Here is a 25433-nt window from a genome sequence, read left to right as displayed (position 1 = left end):
TGACCCTCAAAGAGGACCATGACATCAGTGATGTCATGGCTTGCAGTGAACTGGATTTAAGTGAGGGAGGGCTGTGCAAGTTCACCAGCCTCACTCTCCTCCAGAGCCATCTGGCTCCAGTGACAAGATATGTTATTAAGAGGACTGGAGATGGCCCCAGATGTTTGAGGCTATTGGGATTAAGTGACTTGCCCAGGGTCACACAACTAGTAAGTGTCTAAGGTGACATGTGAATTCATGTCCTTCCAATTTCAGGGCCCATGCTCTATCCACTGTGGCACCTAGCTGCCCCTTGCCCCTCCCCCAAGTTCTTCCAAGAAAACAGCGAGCTCTTTCCCTTCCACAGTTACTGGGCCCCAAAGACTCTAGGACTCTCGCCCCCTTCAGGTCGGCCTGCGCTGGAAAAAGAAGCCGCTGGCGCCTGCGTCGCTGCCTGCCCGTGCGCATGCGCTCGCTTCTCCGGCCGCGCCTGCGTCGCTAGGGGCGAAGGCACGTGCTGGTTCCCCTGCCATCCCGCCTCCTGCGCAGGTGCAGGAGAAGCCGTTACCAAGGAGGGGGACCACGGGCCATGGCCGCGGCAGGCCAGCCGGCGGGCAGGCTACCATGTGCACGGCCGCCAACTCTGTCTACACCTGCCTCCCCCAAGCGGCGAAAGCCAATTCAGCCGTACTGGTGTCCCCCGAAGAAGTCACACTTGCCACGGGCCGTGTTGCGCTGGCTTCAAAGCATGATCTCACTTTTACCCAAGAGACATCAACAGGTGCGGCCCCTCGCCCCCCGGGATCAGCCGCGTTTGCGCGGTACCGCCCTCATTAGGCTCTGACACGCCTCTCAGAGGCCGCTCCGCCTCCAGGCCTTGCTGCAGCAACCGGTTCCTGCCCCAACAACCAAAATCATCCTTGGGTCGCCCCGACCCCCGCATAGACCACTCCCCGCCCCATGCTTTGCGCCCTGCGTCCATCCGTTCTTCTACTGTGATCGGCTGCCCGCCTCAGTTCAGTGGTCGCGAGCCCACCCCGCATTCGCGCCTGCCGTGCTTACCCATTGCGCCTGCGCGTTTCTTTCACCTTTCGGCAACCCTCCTCATCCTGAATGCCCCGCCCTGCGCGCCCGGCTCTCTCGTCCCCCGCCTCTTTCTGCCTCCCGCTCCCACCCCACCCACATTACCCCTCAACCCGCGTTTGGTAGCTCTGTCAGTCTATAGTCAGGCCGCCAGATGGGGCCTGACTTCTCTTTACATGTCGTCCTCCCATGCTCCTTAGCTTCCCTATTAATAATGGAAAGATATCAGGAGGTGGAAGAACTCCTTATTTTTACATCAATAAGCATTTATTAAGCACTGACCGTCTCTAGGCTTCAGCCATACAAAGACTAGAATGAAACAGCTTACATTTGGGGGAAACTGAGGTCACTTTCATTCCTAGGAACCAACATTTTAAGTAAGTGGCTAAGTCGGGATTTGAACCCGAGTCATCCGTCTCCTATTTCAATGCTCTTACCTCATACTTTCTGGGCTTCGTGAAAATCGACAAAGTATGGCCGTTGCCCTGCTAGTCTTTGGGAATGAGATCTGAGTTGTAATTATGCCTCAAGATACTTGCTGGTTCTATCTCAGTACTAGATTTGTCCTCTGTAAAATGGGGACAGTAATAGCCCATCTGACTGTTGTTGTGAGCATCCGATGAAGGAGTACTTTCTATGCAAAATATTTCGTTAACCTTAGAGTAGCTACATAAATATTTGCAATTGGTGTATTTATTCCGGAGTTTTCTTCACGTATTCCTTGTTGCCAGCTTCACCTCTACTCTCGAGTTTAGTACATCCATTTATCCTAACCCACAGGAATCCCCTTCCTAGAAGAGGATTAACAGGTAGGGTCAACGGCCCTCCCTTTCTCCTTTTGCACTAGTGAACAAGACGATATAAGAAGAAACGGGATTGGGGAACAAAACACATCCCACAGATTTCACTGTGCCCCCTTTTTAAACCCATCTTTTCCCTAGCTACAAAACTCAGGGCTTTTTTCTGACCAATTTTATTTTTAGACCCCTCTTTGGTTCCTGTTTGAACTGGCACGACTCTGCTTTGCAGCAGGGAAGAGAGACAGTAGTTTACCCTTTTCCTTTTTTTTTTCCTGCTTCCTGAAAACAAAAGGGCAATATGTTTGCATGCCAAGTACACTTGTTCATTGTGTAATAGTAATCCTTATTTGAGGTTTATCCCTTTAAGTTACTATAAGTACCTTGAGCTTTGTATCGACTTTGTTTCTTTAGGTCTTTGCTTTTGGTTGTTTTTTAAGCCTGAATGCCTCTGTCAAGAGTTGAATTTCTACGTAATTCTTTAAAGCTTTACTTAGTTGCCTCCTTAGTAAAGGATCCCTTGATCCTTTCATAGATAATGATCTTCCCTCTCTACAAATCACTCTTAGACTTATCAAGTAGTATTTTATAATCAGTGTTGGAGTTTTATCCTCCAGGAAACAAAATCTCTCAGAGGCCTGGAACCATATCTTCACATTAAAACTTTGTATCATCCGAAGGCTTAATGTCATGCACCAGACACAGTTAATTCTTAGTAAATGTTTGTTGAATTAATATTGACTGAACATTATATTGTTGTTAGGTTGTTTCAGTCATGTCAGACTCTTCTTGACCCCATTTGGTGTTTTCTTTGCAAAGACAATGGAGTGACTTGCTGTTTCCTTCTCCAGTTCATTTTATAGATGAGGAAACTGAAGCAAACAGGGTTAAGTGACTTTCCCAGTCACACAGCTAGTAATTATTTGAGACCACATTTGAACTCAGATCTTCCTGCTTCCAGGCTCAGCACTCTACCTAGCTTCCCCAACATCATATTGAGGGCCTACTATATGCACTCTATTCCATTGTATATGTCTGAATCATCAAACCTATAACCATTTTAAGTTCTGGCAATCTAAGATACTAGCATATCTCCAGTATTCTAAGTGCTATCAACAAATGTGAACACAGGTTTACCTTGGGATAAATTAAAATGGAGATAGTTCTTAAATTATAATTGAACTAACTATACTTTCCCAGCCTCTCTGCTGTCATATCTCCAAGTTTTTTCCCAACACCGGATGCTCTGAAGTTATTATTCAAGAGTATTGAAAATCATTTTTATTTCTAGGTGACAGATATTAACCAACATGCATTTGGAGATAATGACACATCAAAATAATATAGAGATAATGTGGTATAATTACACAGTATCTCCTGGACCCTAAGTTTATAGGATTTAGTTTAAAAAAAAAATTCATAGAAATGGAAACTTGGGGCAGCTAGGTGGTGCAGTGGATAGAGCACCAGCCCTGGATTCAGGAGGACCTGAGTTCAAATCCAGCCTCAGACACAACACTAGCTGTATAACCCCAAGTCACTTAACCCCAATTGCTTCACCAAAAAAAAAGGAAAGAAAGAAAGAAAGAAAGAAAGAAAGAAAGAAAGAAAGAAAGAAAGAAAGAAAAGAAATGGAAACTTACAGATCATCTTGTACAACTTCCATTTTTATAGATAAGGAAATTGAGGCTGAGAATTGTTAAATGATTTCTCAAGGTCACAAAGCTACAAGGAGGCTGAGTTGGGTTTTGAATCTAGGATTCCAAGTTCATTGTTCATTCTTAGTGTACCAAATGACTTCAAAACCAAAGTATTTTGAAGAATTTCTCACTATAGATTTTATAAATCTCCACTGTTGTTATTTCTCATCCATGCTGAATATTTGAGTTATGCAACTCAATTCACTTCAAATCATCCAGCATTTGTTAAATGCCTTCTGTGTATAAAGTACTGTGTTAGGCCCTGCGGGCCATGAAAAATTTATATAAAACAGGGTCCCATCCCTCTTAGAGTTTATAGTCTAAATTGATGTTAATATAATAATACAATTGCAGACTAAAATACAGTGTTCTGTTAAATCTCCTTGTTGTTACTGGTCAGGGACTTTTCAAATGGCTTCCTGCTTGCAGAAATATTCAGTATCTATTATCCACTGGATCTTAAACTGACAACTTTTGAGAATGGAAATTCCATAAAATCTAAATTGGCTAATTGGGCACAGCTGGAAAAGGTAAGTTATTAATTATATATAATTTTAAGAAACTAGCACATACCCAAATTGTGGATTTTTTGTTTGTTTTTTTGGTGGGACAGTGAGGGTTAAGTGACTTGTCCAAGGTCACACAGCTACTAAATGTCAGGTGTCTGGGGTCGGATTTGAACTCAGGTCCTCCTGAATCCAGAGATGGTGCTTTATCCACTGCACTACCTAGCTGCACGCCCCCACCCCCCCCCAAAATGTGGAATATTTTTAAAAAATGTCTTAAATTGTACATTCCCTATTTGACCCTGAGTTTCCTCAGTGGCTGGCCTCCATATTGGAAAATGATACTTTTAACAAACTGCCAAAAGGGTATATGTTTTGATTTTTTTTTAACCTGTGATGATGATGGTTTGCCCTGAACCCCCCTGTAACTAGTTCTCTTTTGGAATCAGTAGAAAGCATTTACAAAATAGTGTTATAAGACAATGGAACCTTGAATAGAACCAAACTGATTTGGAAAATGAACATTAAACACTGGGCGTCATCAAGAAAGTGCTCAAAACATGTAATCTAACTAAGGACTCTCCTTTCTTTTCTTGTTTTTTTGTTTTGTTTTGTTTTTGTGGATAATGAGGGTTAAGTGACTTGTCCAGGGCCACACAGCTAGTAACTGTCAAATGTCTGAGGCCATATTTTAACTCAAGTACTCCTGAATTCAGGGCTGCTGCTTTATCCACTGCACCACCTAGCTGCCCCAGGACTCTCCTTTCTACAGCAATTCTTTGTGATTTGAAAATGTTTTCAGCTTATTAAAGATAAGATTTGGGAGACTTTGTATACTGATTTTGAACATGGATGGAGTCAACTCAGTTGGAAATAGTAGGAATACTCAAACTAACAAACAATTAAAAAATTATATTTGGCTTCCTGACCCATTTTTATTTAAATTTTAATTTGGATTTAACTGATATAATACAGTATTTATAATACTACAAACAAAAATAAATGGTGAAAATGAAACAGTAAAAGCAGGATAGCTTTCTTCTCTACTTCTGTGTACAAACTGGACAGCATTGCCCCTCAGAGTAGTACAATAAAGTACACCCATCGGAGCTGCTGTTTCTTTCTCTGAATATAGTATCCGACTCCCAGCCAAATTTTGGGTGGAAAAAGCAATTCCTGGCATTGAATTTCTGTAAAATCCAGAAAATCTGCAAACTGCTTTCTAAATCCTGCTGACCTGCAAGCTACATTTGTAGTAAAAATATCTGGGGATGCTTGTATTATCAATGATATCAGTAAGATATCATGGAAGTTGATAATGCTAACAAGAAAGATAGTTTCTTAGACAGGCCCCAATGTATATATGCTATAGACCAAAGATTTTAGAGCCAGAGTTTTTAACCATTTTTATATCATTGATATCTTTGGCAGTCTGGTGAAACCTATGATATCTCTCTCAGAAATGTTAAATACATAAGATTACAAAGGAAACCAATTAATTACAATGAAATACTATTACCAAAAAACATTTTTTTAAGTACACAGACCTTGGCTAAGAACCTCTGCTATGTGTGTATTTACATACATACATACATACACATATATCTATATATACATATACATACATAATAACAATTTACTAACTTTGATATTTATTATACTCTAACCATGCATTACTGTGACAGGAACGTGATGGAGTAGATAGAGTGCTGAGCCTGGAATCAGGAAGACCTGAGGTCAGATCCAGCCTCAGACTCTGTGACCCCTTTTTGCCTCAGTTTCCTCATCTGTAAAATGGGAATAATGATAGCACCTTCCTCCCAGAGTTATTGTGAGGACCAAATGAGATAATAATTGTAAAGTACTTAGCACAGTAGCTGGCACATAGTAATTGTAAATAGTAAATTATTCATAGCTTTATGTAAATGCTAGTTATTATTATTATATGTTTTATGCCATTAAATTCTGTTTGCTTTTTAGATGTAAGGAAGTAGGTTAGTTGAATGATATAAATGTAGGAGAAATCTTAAGTAGATTAATAGAAAAATGAGACTTATATAGAACTCTTTATTGTTTAAAATGTCTAATTGACAGCTAATTTTTTTTATTATTATTAAAGTTTTTTTCCAAAAAACATTTGAAAATAGCCAAAGAATTAATTCATGGGACACATCATTGTAAACCTGGAGTACCAGAAATATTGATACAGATGTCTACACTTATTGACAAAACGAGAGTGAGTTATCATTTTGACATTTCAGCTTAAAAAAAAATTCTTCTAAGATTATGCAATTTTTTAAATTTCCAGGGTTGTTGTATAACAGAAGGTTTTTTTTATTTTGTTTGTTTCCAGAATTAAAAATATCCAAGACATCTATGTGAACTTCACAGATTGTAACTACCAGATCATTTTGCCACTGGTACCCAAAACAACAGCTTCAAAGTTTATCAAGGAGTAACATTAGGTTATCTGAATTATCTGAGCAATCCAAATATGCTCAACCATCAACTTAAAATTGAACTTTTCTGTTTCTCTTACAAATGCTACAAGAAAACTCAGTAGGAACTCTATCCAGTAATTTTTCTATTGAAAATATTTTTCCTTTCTCCCATACCCTGGTCTCCTAAAGAGGAAATGAAGGCTTTGAACCTTGGCATTAAGCAGAAGGAAATGAAGTTTGTCTTTGGTGATCCTCATATGTCTGGGACGTGCTTCTTTCTGTTCCCTCTTTTTTGCTTCTTTGGCTTTCTACCATTTTAAATACCCTTCTCCCATTTGTTAGCAAAATTTTAGTCACATTACTAATTACATTGTAGTATTTTGTGTTCAAATATACATATGCATTTTTTTCTGAAACACAGTTATCAAATATGGGTGACAGATCTTTTATCCTCCAATTTATCTTACATTGTTCTTCCAGATCTACAGTATGGTTTTCAGTATTCTAGCTCCAGGTAATTCTTTTAATATTTCCAAACTGTCCACTGCTGTAAAAGTTCAGTATTGACATAGATATTCTCCCATCATATATTTCAGTGAAACTACCACAACTTCCTCCTTCTTTGAGGAATAAAAATCAACTTGGAAATCTGTGAAACATTTTAAGCTGTGCTTTATTTTAATTTAATATTTTTCCAGTTACATATAAAGACAATTTTGAGCCTTTATTTTTTTTTTTTACAATTTTGAGTTCCATAATTCTCTTTTTCTCTCCTCTTCTTCCCTCTCCCATCATGAAAAGGCAAGCCAATTTGATATAGGTAAGACATGTTCAGTCATGCAAAACATATTTTCGAATTGTGACTATAATGTGAAAGAAAACAGACAAAAAACAAAGAAAAATACAGGAAGTAAAAAAACCAACAATAGTATGTTTCAATATGCATTTAGACTCCATTGGTTCTTTGGAGGTGGATAGTATTTTTCATTGTAGGACCTTTGGAAATGTCTTAGATCTTTATATGGCTGGGAATAGCTAAGTCATTCACAGTGATCACTGAACAATATTGCTGTTAATGTGTACAGTGCTTGCTCCCAGTTCTGTTCATGTCACTTTACATCATTTATGTAAGGCTTTCCAGATTTTTCTGAAAGCATCCTGCTTATCATTTCTTATAGTACAAATAGTATTCCATCACATACCACAACTTGTTCAGTCATTCTCTAGTTGATGGGGCATCCCCTTAATTTCCAGTACTTCACAGACTCAAAAGAGCTTATATAAATATATTTGTACATATAAGGTTCTTTTCTTCTTTCTTTTGATCTCTGGGATTGGTTCTATTCTTCATTCTAAAAGAGGATCAAAATAACATCATCAGTGTTGGGGTCAAGGTACAGTGTGTCCATTGGTGGCACATCAGACCATAAGAGCTCAGAAGCTTTACCACAGGTTGGGCACAAATAGCCCATATGAACATTTGGGAGTGGTGATAACTCTAAATTTACACATCTCATGTTTTCTTTTGAGCTACTATAGTTCTGCTTTGCATATGAAGCATTACTGCCTTCTGTGACATTATGCACATCATGCTGAGTGGTCCTGTGCCAGCATCTCCAGTGTCTCACAATCCATTCCAAGTTTTTAGGAGAGACCTTTCCCTCCAAGTTCACATAAACTATTTTTTTTTTTGCTTATTTTTCAGTTTTGTTTTTTCTTTTAATCAAGTTTTCTTGTACGAAATGACAAATAGGGTAATGTTTTACATAATACACAATAAACTATTAACACTCAGAGAAGCACTCTAATTTATTGACATTAAATATGGTAGTTGCCTTGCCTTGAGGGTGCTTCTTTTTTTTTGCTTTGAATAGAATTTTATTTTCCAAAATACATGTAAAAACAAATTTTAACATCAATTTTTTAAAACTTTGTGTTCCAACTTTCCTCTTCTTCCATTCCCACCCCACACCCACAAGAACTCAAGCAATTAAAAATAAGTTATAACATGAATAGTCATGGAAAAATTCCCATATTAGCTAGTTGTGAGAGAAAAACAGTCAAAAAATCCCAAAACTTCGGATTAAGGAATTGTCAAAGAGGAAAAGAAAAAAAAAATGTGTTTCCATCTGTTTCAGATACTATCAGTTCTTTCTCTGCAGATGGACTGAATTCTTCATAGGTCCTTCCTGGTTATATTGGTATCACTGCCTTGCTGAAAATAACCACATGCTTCCCAGCAGATCATCCCCCACTATTGCTGTTTATTTTGTATACAGTACATTTCACTCTGCTTCAGTTCATGTAGGTCTTTCCAGGTTTTCTGATAGTATCTTGTTCATCTTAACCTGTATTTAGTACCTTAAGCTTGACAGAGGATTTTCTTCATAAAAGCCCAGCAAAGTAGGTACCATATGTTTTGCCATTATAATCAATCATCATAATTATTTCCCTCCATCCCACTCCCTTCCCATGACATTTACTCTATCTTCTTTTAACCTATTCCTCCTCAAAAGCGTTTTACTTCTGACTATCCTCTCCCCTGCTCTGCATTCCCTTTTTTCACCCTTCTTTCCTTACCCTCCTCTCCTCCTACTTTCCTGCAGGGTTAAATAGATTGCTCCTCCCAATTGAGTATGAATGCTATTCCCTCCATGAGCCCACTCCAATGAGATCGAGGTCCCTGAGCTAATTCTGTGTTCTAAATTTTTCTTCCTCCCTCCCTCCTCAACCCTCCCTATGAGATCAAGCAAATCAATATGTCATACTTGTGCAGTAATGCAGAACATCTTCATCTTCCTTGAAAGTGTTTTGCTTTTTACTGCTCTCTCCCCCAATCTGCCCTTCCCTTCTCCCCCCACTTATTTCCCTTCCCTTCCTCAGGGCAAAATATATATTACTATACCTACTTGAGTATGTATGTTAGTCCTTCTTTGAGCCAATTCTGATGATATTAAGGTTCACTGACTCCCAACTCCTTCCCCCTCTTCTCCCCTCCATAAGCTTTTTTCTTGTTTCCTTCATGTGAACTACCTCTCCCCAGACTATCTCTCCCCTTCTCCCTCCCCCAGTCTATTCTTCCTACACCTCAACCCTATTTTAATGATGTCATCATGGGTTAGTTAGGTGGCACAGTGGACAAAGCACCAATCCTGGACCCAGGAGGCCCCAAACCCAAATCCGGCCCTAGACATAAGACACCCCATCCTGTCTACCCCACAAAGAACAAAACATAAATGCTTTACAGATATCATCCCTTCATATTCAGTTCAGACCTGTGTCTTCTGTGAATTCCTTACTGAGATAGTTCTTATTAGTTCCAAGTATTATCTCCCATGTAGGGTGCTACTTTTGTTAAATGTGAGTGTTTAGCTTGGAGAAGATAAGTCTGCAATCAGCCCAGCACTCTGTACCACACATTATCTTCATTACTCTCATATCCTGTTTGTCTTTTCTCCTTACAAGGACATAGTCTATTAAATGTGTATCCACAAAGTTTTATTGAATTAAATAAATGAAAGACAGTGTTGGTGATGAGAAGGTCACGGGACACACAAGTCTTTGATAATAAGTGACCGTTGTTGTTGCTATCTCTTCCTCCATTCCTCCCAAGGATTCCCTACAATGTCTGATAGTCTGTGCCTACTCTGGCATTAAAGTCATCCAGAATGACAAGCTTCTCCCTTTCAGTACACTGATGATGAATGCCTCTGGGTCTTCATAAAATTTTTCTTTGATCTCCTCAAGGTTCATCATGGGAAGAGCATAGTAGTGATTTCTTGCAAGTGGCAATCACATTGTCATAAGTTTGTCATTCATTTCTTCTGGGAGGCATACAAGCTTGCTATGCCAGCTTCATGGGGCTCCCTGTCACTGTGGTCACTCCAGAAAAACATGCATCCAACTCTGACTTTGGTAATCTGGCCTTCAGTTGTCATTTGTTTCACTCAGAGCTGCTCTTTGGATGTGATACTTGCCGAGTTCTCTCCCAAGAAGAGCTATCATTCATCTTTCATAACTAGTGGATTTCTTCTTGTCCATAAACATGTGCACATCCCATGTACCAAGGATGAGTGTAATTATCTTCACAAAAGTTTTTGTACAAGTTTTGGTATTTTGACTGTAGGGTAGGATTCCCACCTGCTATGGTAAGCAGGCAAGGGTTAGGTTCGGTGAAACAGATCATTTTTAGGGCACCATTTCCTCACACCAGGAGGTGAGCAGTGTGGTCCTTAAAAAAGACTACTCAGACACCTGGAGCTGCCAAATTCCACTGCTGCTTCAGTCCTGTAAGCAGATAGCCCCATAGCCTAGTCCACCTGTCTGTAGAGTTGTGACTGCTGCACCCAGTGTATCTGTACCTGCTGATTCACCATTTGTCAGTTACCACAGATATCTTGCAACTTTGCTGGAGTTGTTACTTATTTCATATAGTTTTTTAATTGATTCTCTAGAATCCTCTAACTATACCATCATATTATGTGCAAAGAGCTATAGTTTTATTTCCTTGTTGCCTATTCAGTTTCTTCTCTGATTGCTATGGCTAGCATTTCTAGTACAATATTGAATAATAGTGGTGATTATAGGCACACTTGCCTTACGCCTGTTCTTATTGGGAAGGCTTCTAGCTCATCCCTGTTATTGAGTTTAGATAACTACTACTTATTTTTAAAAAAACCTTTAAAATATGTTATATTTTGTCAAAAGTTTTTTTCTGCATCTATTGAGATAATCATTTTATTTTTGTTGGTTTTGCTATTGATATAGTCAATTATGCTTGCAGTTTTCTTGATATTGAGTCTACCCTGTATGTTTGGTATAAATTCCACCTGGTCCTAGTGTATGATTTTTGTGACATATTGTTATAATTGCCTTACTAAGAGTTTAAAAATTGTATTAATATTCCTTAGGGAAATTTGTAGTTTTCTTTCTCCATTTTTTTTATCCTCCCTGGTTTAGGTATCAAAACTATATACGTGGGGGTAGCTAGGTGGCGCAGTGGATAAAGCACTGGCCCTGGATTCAGGAGTACCTAAGTTCAAATCTGGCCTCAGACACTTGACACTTACTAGCTGTGTGACCCTAGGCAAGTCACTTAACCCCCATTGCCCCGCAAAAAGAAAACCAAAACCAAAACCAAAAACCTCTATTTGTGTCATAAAAAGAATTTGTCAGGAGTCCTTCTTGACCTAATTTTTTTCCTATAGTATTTGGATTAATTATTCCGTAAGTGTTTAGTAGAATTCACTTGTAGATTTATCTGGTTCTGGTTTTTTTTTTTCTTAAGGAGCTCATGGATGGTTTGTACAATTTCTTTTTCCTAAGATAGGATTATTAAAAGATTCTATTTCCTCTTCTGTTATTCTGGGCAATTTATACCAAGGATACAATGATAAAAACAAATCAGTTCCTTCCCACAAGTTTATTTTTTATTAAGGGTATATAGTGTGTACTTACTTAAGTAAATACTAATGTCTTGTTTGTTTTGGTCCAGATCTGAGATTTAATTTGCGCAGGAAATCCTGTTAAGGAATCTTCTTTTGCCAGTATATATCAGCTGTATCTTTGGGTCTTGGAGAAATAGAAATGTCTAGAGTTCTGAGAGATTGAATGCATTTTGTGCAGGGCCAAGAGCCAGTATATGGACATGGACCATGGTTATCTGGACTCAAAAGCCAGGTCTCTGTTCACTCAACCAGGCATCCTTTCAAATATTAAGTGTGTGCAAAATAGTTCACAGTTTCAAGAGGGGAAAAGCTCTAACACATGGAAAAGCAGGAAAGATTTGAAGGGACATTTGATGTGAGCCTTGGAGGAAGTTAGAAACACTGTGAGTCAGAAGAGGAAATGAGAGATACCTAGAGGATTGGTGGATTAAGTGACTTGACCTGAGTCACAAAGCCAGTGTGTACTAGAGCCAGGACCTATTCTCAGGTCTTCATGGCACAGAGGCCAGCTTTCTGTCCACTCTGCTATGCTGAAAGTCTTTGAGCTATTAAATACATGCATCTATACATCTATATTATTATAATATATTCTGTTCTTTCTCAGTCTCCTTTGCTGGCATAACATCTATATCATTGCCCCTTAGCTGTGGGTGTTTCCTCCTCTTTTCCCTCTACACTGCATGATCAGCTTCCACTAGCATCTTCATGTAGGTGACTCCCATATATCCAGCTCAGATCTTTCCCCCAAGCTTCAGTCTTGTCACCCATTATCTATCAGAAATTTCAAACTGCATCTCCTACAGACATATTAAACTTAATGTCTCCAAAATGAAACTCATTATTTTTCCCCCTCAAGCCTGCCGTCTTCCAAATATCTCTATTTCTGTCAAAGGCATCAACATCCTTTTGGTCTCACAACTTTATAGTCTTGGAATTATCCTGGATTCCTTATTCTTTCTCACCCCCTATATTCCATCAGTTTCCAAACCTTGCCACTTATTTCTACCTTCACAACTTCTTTCTGACCCAGTGCCATATTTCTACTCACACAGCTCTCATTTAAATTATTGCAGCAGTCTCTTCTTACCTCAGTCTCTCCCTACTTTAGTCCATTCTACTCACTGCTGCCAAAGTAATTTTACTGAAGCACAGATATGAACATATGGCTTCTCTATTACTTCTAGGATGAATTATAAACTCTTCTGTGGACCTCTCTATACAGCCTGGTCTTAACCTATCTTACTAGTCTCATTAAATATTACTCCCTGTCCTGCACCCTGTGATCAAGCCAATGGGTCATTCTCTCTGCACCTCACATACCACATTCCTGTCTATACATAGTATTGTTAAGTGAGCTGCTGTATAAAATGATTTCCTTTGCTTTAAGAACCAACTATTGTATTGGAACCATGTCATAATTAGGTAGTGATTGTGTAATAATAAACTCAAGAGTTATAAAGCTGAAAATCAGCTAAAACCTTAGCAAGGGAGTAGCTTTATGCCACCTTCTACTGGTGTCTTGTTGCATTCTACCCTTTATTGTACTAAAACTCAAAGCCATAGAGTTTGACTTGGAAAGAACTTTAGAGGTGATCTAGTTCAACTTCTCACTTAATAAAAGAACGTTTCTACAAAACCAATCTGCTGCCCAGCATCGCCAGGGAGAAGCAGTATGGTCTCTCTGTAGGCACTCTTTTATATTATTGAACAACTCTAGCTGTGAAAAAGTTCTTAGTTGAGCAGATACCTGAATCCTAGTTTTCCTACTTACTGACCAGTGTAATCTTCTTAAGCAAATATCTTTCCTGCAGCTTGAGTCTCCTTATCTGTAACATGTAAGATCTTTTCCAGTTTTAAAATCTTGTGACCCTATGAAATTATACCCATTTATTCTGGTTCTTAAATTGGGAGCAACAAAAGCTCTTTGATGTCAGGGACTGTGTCTTAATTATTTTGTATGTACTCCAGTGCCTATCATAGTGTCCTGTGCACAGTAGATACCTTTTTTTCAGTTCAACAAACACTTAGATACCTACTGTGTAGAAAGGAATGTGTTAGGTACTGAGAAGGAAAACTGCAGTTATCCCTTCCACATCACTTTCCCCATAGTGGTTTTGATATATTGCAAGTAGGTATATGAAATTAAATGGGAATTTTGGGGGAGTTTTGCAGAAGTTGTAGACACAGAAAAAGTTTGGGAACTCAGAAATAAATGCATTATATATATATATATATATATATATATATAATATCAACACAAATTTTACAATAAGATACTGTAAACAGTCCATAAAAGAAAAAGAAAAACATTTAGACTTCTTCTCTGATACAAAGGGAGGGCCAAAAAATTTTATTATTGATTGATTGGTTAACTATTCCTATTCTATCAAAATAGGAATATAGAAAATGTATGCTTAACAGTTTTGAAAGTGACCTGTAATGGAAGATACACATTTTGTTTTCTTTTTTATTTGCTAGCTTGTTTTGATGTAATATTTATATGATGTAGAGTAAGGGTTGTGGGAAATACTAGGCTATTCCTAATTGCCAAAACAATTAGGAACATAACCTCTTTAAAACATGAGTGAAGGTAGATATTATGAAATTTGGTATGGGTAGGATGAGGTGGGTAGAAATCGTGTCTGGTGGTAATGTTAAGATAAAAATGAAAAGTTTGCTGTAGGTCATGGATGCTTATTTTGATATACTTAAAAAGCTGTTTTTGTCATTTATATAGAATGGTACGATGTCAAACCAACATTGGGAGAACTTGCTCTTCGTGGTGCTGACAGGTCTAGTGATCTTGCAAAATGTGTCTTGTTAAAGGAAAAATGCATCGTTCCTGTTCTAGGTAAATTTTATTTTTCTTTCCTGATAAAATATCACCATTTTCTTTTTACCTTTGCTTGGTTCATTCAACTTCTGTTTTTAAGTGTGTTACCATAATATTATACAGGGCTAGATTTTTTTCTCCAAAATGTATATCAGATTTGGTTATTAATTTGTCATATAACATTTAAGATTGGGATGTTGCCCTATAAATTACCTCATAGAGTTATTATCTAGGTCAATGGTGTCAAATAGAAGGTACATAAAGATCACTGTGGGCGACACATTAACTTAGAAAAACATGTTAACATTTTCTATGTTGAATTATATTTTTATTTTGTTAAATATTTCCTAATTTCATTTTAATTTGATCCTGACTGCACTGAAAATTTTTGGTCTGCATTGCCATTCAGGCAATTTGACAGCTTTGACCTAGGTGAATGTCCCTTAAACCTATTCCTAATTGATTTATCTTCTAACCACATAGTCTCCTGGGTCCCAATGAAACTCCCTCTAGCCTACCACTAGAAGTGTGAATTATCCAAATGTCAAGCCACTGGTGGTAGCTCCTGTGACTTGGGGCAAGCACTACTAAGTAAATGGGGTAGCCTGGATGAAGGGCTGAGAAGGGCTCTAGTGATATTGCATGGCTTGAGGTTGTGCTGAAGTAAGGGGTGGAAATAAGAACTGAAGATGTTGAAGAGACCAGTGACTCAGAGGCGGAGCCAATATGGTGGAGGAAAGGCAGTGACTTCCTGGAGCTCTCCCCAAGACCCCTCTAAATACCTTAAAATAAAGCCATAAGACAATTCCTGGAGCAGCAGAACCCACAAAAGGACGGAGTGAGATCATTTTCCAGCCAAAGACGGCTTAGAAGGTTGGCAGGAAAGATCCGTTGTACCAGAGTGGGAGTGGAACAAAGCCTGGTACAGACCGCACCAGCTCAGATCCAGCCCTAGAGGAGCCTTGTAATTGGCTGCAGCAGCAGCTGCTTCTGAAATTCAGCACACAGATGATGAGGGGATCGCGCAGTTGTCCAGGGGGAGATTACAGGTGTCTCTTTGCTGGAGCTGAGGCAGGACTCTGTTGTTTTGCCCAAGGTAGGACCCAGGTCACGGTCTTGAGTGAAGGCCCAGGTAGGGGAGGGGCACAGGCATGCCAGAGCCTGCAGCCACAGTGGAACAGGATTCTTTTCTTGGTCAGAGGGCAAGCAGGCCTGTGGTTGCTTGCAGACCAGAACACAGGCCAGGGGAGTGGTGAACGTGCCTCTCCTTAAATTGTAACACCTGGGACCCCCTGAAGCTTCGAACAGTGCATCCTGGAAGCAGTGCCCCACTTTAAGAAAGAGTTAAAAGTCAAGAAATAGGCTGGGAAAATGAACAAACAGAAAAAAATGCTTAACCTAGAAAGGTTTTTGTTGACAAGGAAGATCAAAATACACCCTCAAAAGAAGATAACAAAGTCAAAGCTCCTACATCCAAAGCTTCCAAGAAAAAATAAATTGGTCTCAGGCCATAAAAGTGCTCAAAAAGAATTTTGAAGGTAAAGTAAGAGAGGTGTAGGAAAAAATGAAAAGAGAAATGAAGGTGATGCAGGAGGGTCATGAAAAAAAATGTCAATAGCTTGAAAAGCCAAATTGGCCAAATGGAAAAGGAGGTACAAAAGCTCTCTGAAGAAAATAATTGCTTAACAATTAGTATTGAGTAAATGGAAGCTAATGATTTCCTGAGAAATCAAGACACAATAAAGCAAAACCAAAAGAATAAAGAAATAGAGGGCAATGTAAAATATCTCCTTGGAAAAACAGCTGACATGGAAAATAGATCCAGAAGAGATAATTTGAAAATTATTGGACTACCTGAAAGTCGTGATCAAGAAAAGAACTTAGACATCATCTTCCACGAAATTGTCAGGGAAAATTGTCCTGATATTCTAGAAGCAGAGGGTAAAATAGAAATTGAAAGAATCCACCAATCACCTCCTGAAAGAGATCCCAAAATGAAAACTCTCAGGAATATCATAGCTCAATTCCAGAACTCACAGGTCAGGGAGAAATTATTGCAAGCAGCCAGAAAGAAACAATTCAAGAATTGTGCAGCCACAATCAGGATAACCCAAGACAGCAGATTCTACATTAAAGGATCAGAGGGCTTAGAATATGATATTCCAGAGGGAAAAGGAACTGGGATTACAACCAAGAATCCACCTACCCAGCAAAACTGTATATAATCTTTCAGGGGGAAAAATGGGAATTCAATGAAAGAGAAGACCTTCAGGCATTTGTGATGAAAAGACCTGAGCTGAATAGAAAATTTGACTTTCAAATACAAGACACTAGAGAAACATAAAGAGGCAAACAGGAAAAATAAATCATAAGAGATATTAAAAGGTTAAATTGTTTACATTCCTACATGAGAAGATGATCCTTATAACTCATAAGAACTTTCTCATTATTAGGGCAGCTGAATGGAGTATATTTAGATAGAGAATACAGGTTTGAGTTAAATATGAAGGGATGATATTGTGAGATTTAAAATTGGATATTAGAGCATTAACCTCCCCTTTGAAACCTTTCCCTTATTTATCTGGAAGTGAAGTGCTTAGCAGCCAGACTGGCATGCATAGCCCATGCACGGCTGTTGGTCTCCTCCCCGAAAGGGTGGTCCTTCAAAAACTGGCGTACTTTTTACCACAATATATTTTTAAAAATAAAATTAACGGGTGAGAGGAATGTACTGGAAGAAAGGGAAAGGGAGTGGTAGAATGGGGTAAAGTATCTCACATAAAAGAAGCAAGAAAAAGCTTATGGAGTGGAGGGGAAGATGGGGGAGGTACGGGGCAGTGAGTGAGCCTTATTCTCATCAGAATTGGCTCAAAGAGGCGATAACATGCACACTCAATTGGGTATAGTAATCTATGTTACCCTGCAGGAAAGTAGGAGGGGAAAGGGATAAGGAGGGATGGTTGAAAGAAGGGAAGGCAGATTGGGGGAGGGGCAGTCAGAAGCAAAACCTTTTTGAGGAGGGATAGGGTAAAAGAAGATAGAAAATAGAGTAAATACCATGGGGAGCGAATAGGATGGAGGGAAACACAGTTAGCAATAATAACTGGGAAACTATTGTGGTATAAGAAATGATGAGCAGGAAGCTATCAGAAAAATCTGGAAAGACTTAACATGACCTGATGCAAAGTGAAATGTACTATGTACAAAATAACAGCAATATTGTAAGATGATTTGCTGTGAATGACTTACTTATTTTCAGCAATACAATGATCCAAGACAACTCTGAAGGACTTATGAAAAATGCAGTCCATCTACATAGAAAGAATTGATGGTATCTGAATACAGATTAAAACAAAATTTTTTAGTTCCTTTTTCTAAAGTTTTTTTGTCTGTTTTCTTTCACAACCTGACTAATGTGGAAATGTTTTTCATGACTATACATGTATAACATATTGAAATGCTTGAGTTCTTAAAAGGGTGGGGAAGGAAGGAGGAAGAGAACTTGGAACACAAAGTTTTAAAAATCAATGTTAAATTTTTTTACATGTAATTTGGGAAAAATAAAATTCTAAATAAAAAAAGACCAGTGACTCAGCTTGGGATAATCTGTAGGGGGATCAAGGGGAGTAACAGGAGAGGTTATGAGAAGTATGGAATAGGGGCTTCTCTTCCCCCTTTCTCTTTCCTCTGGTAGATTCCTGGAGCTGGAGGAGGAAAGGTGAGGAGTAGAAGCTAAAAACCTTTTATTTCTTCTCTTTTCCTTTTCTTGGGTGTTTGTAACAGGCAGCTTAATTCTGTTTCTCTGTTTCTGAGTATTAACTGTTCCTGGCACTTCCTTTTTCCCCCTTCTCTATGTACTTCATTCACACCACCTGCTTGATTTTCCTCTCCCCTTTCTTTTAGTTTTCTCCTACTTCAAAGCCCAAAGTGGTAGGCTGGGAATATGTAGTCAGCATTAGGTGAGGTGGAGTGGGAAAGTAATGTTAGAGTTGTTCAGAGCAGATATTACTTTATTGTATTTTCATCCTTCAATCCTCCTTCAGGGACATGTCTTCTTTAAGCTAATTGACAGAAGCGGGTGTAAATGGTGGTAGTGGATGGGGTGGCTTTGGTAATGATGGAGAGAGGTCATTACACATGTTGTAAGCCACCAAATGTTTTAAAATTTCATCTTGTTTGGTTTTGGTTGACAATACCAAATTTCTTCTATTTGGGATAAATGCATAGACTGGACTACCTAGTAATTCAGTTCATCTTACAGGTAACTTGGGGGCCTTGATATCATAATGTTTCAGGAATTTATGCCCTCTTTTGGCACCTGTGGTTATTTATTTCTGCTTGGCACATATGAAAAAAACACACAACAAAATAGCAGGCTCGCCGACCCTGTATCTAAGGTAGTAAACCTGTAAAAATTTAACAAGGAATCCAGCATACATTGTAAAGTAGAGCCTTTACTTTTGATTTCACTTTCAATTTTTTTGTTGTGTTTTATATTAATTTTTCTTAATTGCTTTTGATTGTTTGCCTAATTCTGAGAGACTAGGAAAATAATAGAGCATGACATTACAGATTACTCATTTGCCTTAGGCCCCTTAAAATAGAGCTGAATCATGCCTTTTAGGGTCTAAGCAGCCTCTTTGGAACCTACACAAATATTATAGAGCCTTGTTATACACATCAATAAGCCAAAGCATCCATGTTTGCCAAGTTTTAAGATGTACACACTTGTGGCTGTTGTTTTTTGGAGAAGTGCCTAAAAATAGCTGAGCCTTTTCTAAGTAGCAAGCAGGTGCATCAAAATAGGAGATGACTAATTTTTAGATACAGCCTGGGATTTGACAGGTGAGTGACATTCAGCTTTTCTGCCCTGAAGATTTAATAGATAATATGAACATTCTCTAAAAGGCAAAGGAGGTGGCTAGGTGGTGCAGTGGATAGAGCACTGGCCCTGGAGTCAGCAGTACCTGAGTTCAAATCCTGCCTCAGACACTTAACACTTACTAGCTGTGTGACCCTGGGCAAGTCACTTAACCCCAATTGCCTCACTTAAAAAAAAAAAAAAAAGGCAAAGGGTTTTAGCCAGGCTATGATCAATCAGCATAACTAACCTACAGACTCAGAATTCCAGTCTCAGAGGTGGAAGGGCTGTAAGTATCCAGATTGATGCACATGTGAAAAAGAGTCCTCTTGGTCACATACTTCACCAGTCTGTCCTCGATCTTCAGTGAGAAACACACCACTTTCCCAAGACAATACTTTCCATTTCTAGGTTTCTCCACTTGTTAAGAAGTTTTACACCAAGGTTAAATTTGCCTCTTTTCAACCTCAACTTTCTGTTCCTACTCCTGCCCTTCAAAACCAAGCCTAATCAGTCTTCAATGACCTAGCCATTCAAATACTTGAAAACAGTTTTCATCCCACCTTGCCCTCAAATCTTTGACACTCAAGGCTGAATATCCCCACTTCCTTCAACAGATCCTCATATGGCATGAAATGACTCCTCATCTGCCTTATCATTCTCCTCTGGATACTTTCTAGGTTATCAACATCCTTCTTAAAATGAGGCACCCAGAACCGAACACAGTAGTCCAGATGTGATCTGATCAAGACAGAGTACAATGAGACTCATTCATGGGTACTGTGCCTCTATCAGTGCATCTAACACTTAATTTTTTTGACTGCCATATCAAACTGTTGACTCATACGGAGCTTGTGATACACTAAAAGCTTTAGAGAGCCCCTCTGGCACTTGTGAAGTTGATTTTTTTGAACCTAAGTATAAGACTTTACATTTATCCCTATTAAATTTTACCTTATTTGATTCAGCCCAATATTTTTAGTTTATGATTTTTCTGAATCCTGATTCTGTCATTCATTGTGTTAGCTACCCCTCCAAGCTTTATATTATCTGCAAATATGATAAATCACAGTCTTTATCCAAGTTATTGATTAAAATGTTAAACAGCAGAAGTTTAACCATAGAACCCTGTGTAATATTCCTTTGCAATATCCAGTTTGCCTCAACCTGTGCTTTGAGTCCAGCACTTCCAACAGGAGGTGGGCAACAGGTCCATTTTTACCCTATAACATTATGCTGTTTTGCTGGGTAAATTATTCTTCCCTGTGAACCTATATCCATATTTTTTTTCTGGAAATAGTCCACCAATTCTCCAATATTCTAGGTTCTCCTCTTGTGTATAGTGGTGGCTATGAAATCATGCATATATGATATTTATTGTGGCTCCTTTGATACTTGAATTCTTTGTTTCTGGCTGCTTGTGGTTTTTTCCCCTTTGACCTCAAAACTCTGGATTTTGCCCGTAATGATCCTGGCAGTTTTCATTTGGGAAATAACCAATGGATTAATGATGACCAGTTTAAGAAGTAACCACTTACAAAGTGACCAGTGGATTTTTTTTCTCTTTCTAATTTGCTTTCTGATTTTAAGAGACCTAGGTAATTTTAAGATTTCTTGAATTATGCTGTCTTCTTGTTGTTGTCCAGCCATTTCAGTCATGTCTGACTCTTTGTGACCCCATTTGGGGTTTTCTTGGCAGAGACACTGGAGTGCTTTGCCATTTCCTCCTCTAGCTCACTTTCCAGATGAGGATTTGAGGCAAACAGGATTAAGCAACTTGTACAGGGGCACACAGCTAGTGTCTGAGGCTGGATTTGAACTCAGGTGTTTCCCTTTTTTCATTCATAACTCTCATTTCTTTCCCATTTTCCTCAAAAATATTCTCATTTTAATTACAAAACATTTTTGATACTTAAAAAAAAACCTCTTGCTTCATCTCTTCCAGGAATTCTAGCTGAGTTTGTGCCTAAGCTCTGTTTTTCTCTGAGACAGTGCTTGTAGATGTTTTGGAGTCTTTCTCCTCTATTAGTGTTTTCAGCATCCCTGACCCCCTAATATCTCTTTATTGTGGGTTTCTTTTTCTTTTTCTTTTTCCCCCCATTCTCCTGGCTTCAGACTGAATGGTAGGGATGGGCTCTGCAGCACATCTGGAGGAAAGATCTGGACTGGTCTTGTTGCTGCTTTCTTGAGTGTTGTGTTATTCTAGGATCTCAGGGATAGGCTGGGGACCCACATGCTTCCCGTATTCCCAAAATGGTCTGATCCAGGACAGAATCTGATTGCTGTCCACCCTGATCTGAACAAGTAAAATGCTGCTGGCCTCCAGCCCTCTCGGCTAGCTAGAAAGCTCTCTTGGCTCAGAGCGGCAAGAATGTAGGCTCCCATTTTGCTCTGCGATTCCTTCCCTGGTTATCCCTCTGCATATTGGGCTAGACACTGAAAGTGAGACCCTGCTTTGCACCTCTGATCTGAGCCGTATCACTGCTGCTATTGCCACTGGCTTCTGAACTTGTCATTTTCTCGGTACACAGTCCAGGCCTTCCTACCTGGGGAATGCCATTGCTGTGCAATGGTCCCCTTCTTACTCCTTCGAGATGCAGCCTGGTTGTGGGTGACAAAGCTGCAAATTGACACCTGTCCCTGTTGCAATGCCCTGGATATTGGTTTGGGTTTGATACCTTCTCTTGCTCTGGTGTACAGCCTCTCCTTGGGTGCCAGTCCTCCGCTCACAGCGTATCCCTACTGTCCACAAACCTCTGTGTGTTGAGCTGGCCTGAGCCCAAGATTCACTGTGACTTTTTCCCCTGGATTTTCCCATCAATATGGAGTCTGGTACATTTTCTAGATCTGTTGGAAAGAGTTTCTGGAGAAGTTCTCACTGCATTATTTCCTATCTCTCCAGCATCCTGGCTTCCCCTCTCCAAGACACTTTTTAAACCAGTTATTTACTTGCAAAAATTCTGCTTCTCTCTTCTTAATTCTTTGACTTTGATTAATAGAAATGACAAAAATACTGCTTGGGACTCTAAAGTTTTCATTTTTGTGCCCAAAATGTTTTTTGCATTGTTTAAACAATGCTTTTAGGGCTTTTTTCTGGAAGTTTCATTTGTGTCCATATAATTCACCAGAATTGGGTAGTTATAAAATGTTATGACAAATAGGATCTGCAACTAGTTTTGGTGTAAATGAAAAAAAGAACTGTGCTTGCTGTCAAGAGACCTAGGAATCCTGACTCTAACGTTTCCTAGCTTTAGGACTGTAAAAATATTTTAAATGACTGGGGCTAATTTGGGGGGACCTAATCTGACTGGGGTACTTAATCTGGGACTTTTGCCTAACTGGCTATCTGACTGCTATTAACTTAATATGGGCCGTTTAAAAAGTTCTCCACACTGCTCCACTCCCAAAATTGATAAGCAAAAGATTAAGAAGCCTCTTAACTAAATAATCAAAGCAGAGTTTATTTGTGAGATACAATTTAAAATTAAGAATACAGGGAAATAAAATGTACAACCTGACTGCGTTCTGGCAGTCTCTTTCCACCTGCTGTGCCTGGAACTTTTTTAATACAATAAGGGCAGTTGCCACCTCTTGCCTTAGGGTATGTTCCACTTTCACTGCTCAGCTCCTTTCACTAACTCCAAGCCCCTTTCACTTTGTTGATCCCTCCGCTTCTAACTTTCCTCTCTGTACTGCCACTGTTGAACCCCTGTGTTTCTCTCTCACCAGCCTCTCCTTCTGTTCTCCTAGTGCTCCAGTGTCCTTCTGTTCTCTTAATCTTCGCTTTCTCCAACCTGTACCCTGTGCTGACCGCTTCTGTGCTCTCCACTGCCTCCTGTTCTGTCTGTCTGCTCCAGCAGTCTGCCCTCTGCCACCTTCACTGCCCCTCTAATCTTGTCAGCCCCCCTTAATCTTGTCCTTCTGCCTCTCCCTCTTGTGTCTAACTCTCTAGTTTATATATTTCTTCCTTCTCTCCACTCAGATCTCGGGGCTTCCTGCGCCCCCACACACCCCAAGCTAATCCTCCAGCCAGGGCTGTGGCTGTGGGGGGGAGGGTGGAAGGGTGCTCAAGTGTCTCTTGCATACCATACCCAGGGCTCCAGGGACCCATGCCCCCTGCTGCGCATCTGAGACCTCGGCACAGGCTACACCAGAGCCCAGCCTGGATGAGCCCGGGATCTCTTGGATAGATCTGCCCAGGGTGAGCGAGCTGGGACCCCCTCCCCCAGATGTCTGACCTGGCGTCTCAGCCCACGTGACTTTTTGGCTCAGCTGAAGTGGAGGGGGAGGGGCACCAGCCCTTCACACAGAAAAGACCCTGAGGGCCTAAGGCTTTTTAATCTCAGCCCAAAGGTAGGGTCCCCAAATTAAAATAAATTTCCACAGGACTATGGCCAAAATCATGTCAACATTCTGAGCCTTTCTTCAAATGAAATGGGGATGATAATGTACTACCTAACTCCTCGGGATTATTGTGAGGTAATCCCTTTGCAAGCCTTGAAGTACTATAGAAAAGTGAATGATTCTTTTCTATTTAGACATTATTATAAAGCTTTTGTGGCAGATATTTGACTTTTGGTTTTTGTTTGTTTTGTTTTTTAAATTTCACAGAGAGTGACAGCAATGAAACCCAGATTAGAGAAATTCAAGTGAAACAAGTAGAGAAAGAGCCATTTGGAGTCAATGTTGAACACACCAAAAATCTCGAAAAGAGACCTTGAATTAGAATCTGTCAGGTTTGGAGAAACAGATACCACACCAAAGAGAATTTGATCAGCCAGACAGATGTGTTAAAGTCATGTGCAAAATAAATGGTGTTTGCAGGTTAAAGGCCATATTTCTCCTTTTTTTGTTAACTAAAATGAAATTTATTTAGATTAACCTGGGTATTTGAGTTTTCCCCCATCCCTGTCCTCTGCTGTCATGAATAACTTGTGAGTGAAATATATTCACATTATTAATTGTTGTCATTAGAATACTAAAGTCTGAGGTAGAAGGGAACTCAGAGATCATCTGACCTGTCTGAATCAGGAATTCTTTCTACAGTATCACCTACAAGTGGTCATCCATTGATGGGAAACCTACTGCCTCACAGAACATCTTATTCTTTTGGACTTGGATTACTGAAAGTGTCAGGAAGTATTTATTTTATTTTTATTACATTTTAATTTTATTTTTAATTACTTCATTTATTTTGAGCAATCTTTTCTTTTTAAATTTTGAGTTCCAAATTCTCTCCTTCCCTCCTAGCCCCTTCCACATCCACTGTGAAGGAAAGCAATATGGTGTCAATCACACATGTGAAATCACACAAAACATATTTCCATATTAGCCATACCTTATTTTAAAAAGCAAGAAAAATAAAGTGGAAAAATTTTTGCTTTAATTTATACTGTTCATGAGTTCTTTCTCTGGAGTTGGCTAGTGCTCTTTCATCATAAGTCCTTTAAAACTGTCATGGATGATTGTTCTGATTAGAATAACCAAGTCTTTCATAGTTGATCATCATTACAACATTTCTGTTACTGTGCACAAATAATTCTGGTTCTTCTCACTTTACTTTGCATCAGTTCATAGGTCTTGCCATGTTTTTCTGAAATCACCCCCTTGTCATTTCTTAGATCACAATAATATTCCCTCACAATCATATGCCACAGCTTGTTCAGCCATTCCCCAATTGATGAACATCCTCTCGATTCCCAATTCTTTGCCACCACAAAAAGAGCTGCTATATTTTTGTACGTAATAGGTCTTTTTTCCTTTCTCTTTGATCTCTTTCTATAATC

General features: G+C 39.3%; 1 protein-coding gene across 1 annotated transcript; it reads left to right on the top strand.

The window, feature by feature from the left end:
• The first annotated feature begins 542 nt into the window (after nucleotides 1–542).
• Nucleotides 543–24420, top strand: SPATA4 (spermatogenesis associated 4). Its single transcript, XM_043972320.1, is given in 12 exon segments — nucleotides 543–729; nucleotides 731–760; nucleotides 3960–4089; nucleotides 6185–6273; nucleotides 6275–6301; nucleotides 6419–6518; nucleotides 6520–6543; nucleotides 6545–6624; nucleotides 13694–13710; nucleotides 14691–14804; nucleotides 24259–24362; nucleotides 24364–24420. Coding segments are annotated over 12 exon segments (933 nt in total). The 5' UTR covers nucleotides 543–568.
• Nucleotides 24421–25433: the final 1013 nt, after the last annotated feature.

The sequence above is a fragment of the Dromiciops gliroides genome, chromosome 6 (assembly GCF_019393635.1).
Source record: "Dromiciops gliroides isolate mDroGli1 chromosome 6, mDroGli1.pri, whole genome shotgun sequence".
Classification (NCBI taxonomy): domain Eukaryota; kingdom Metazoa; phylum Chordata; class Mammalia; order Microbiotheria; family Microbiotheriidae; genus Dromiciops; species Dromiciops gliroides.
The sequence above is the reverse complement of the archived record's forward strand: the minus strand, read 5'-3'. Positions and strand labels throughout refer to the sequence as shown.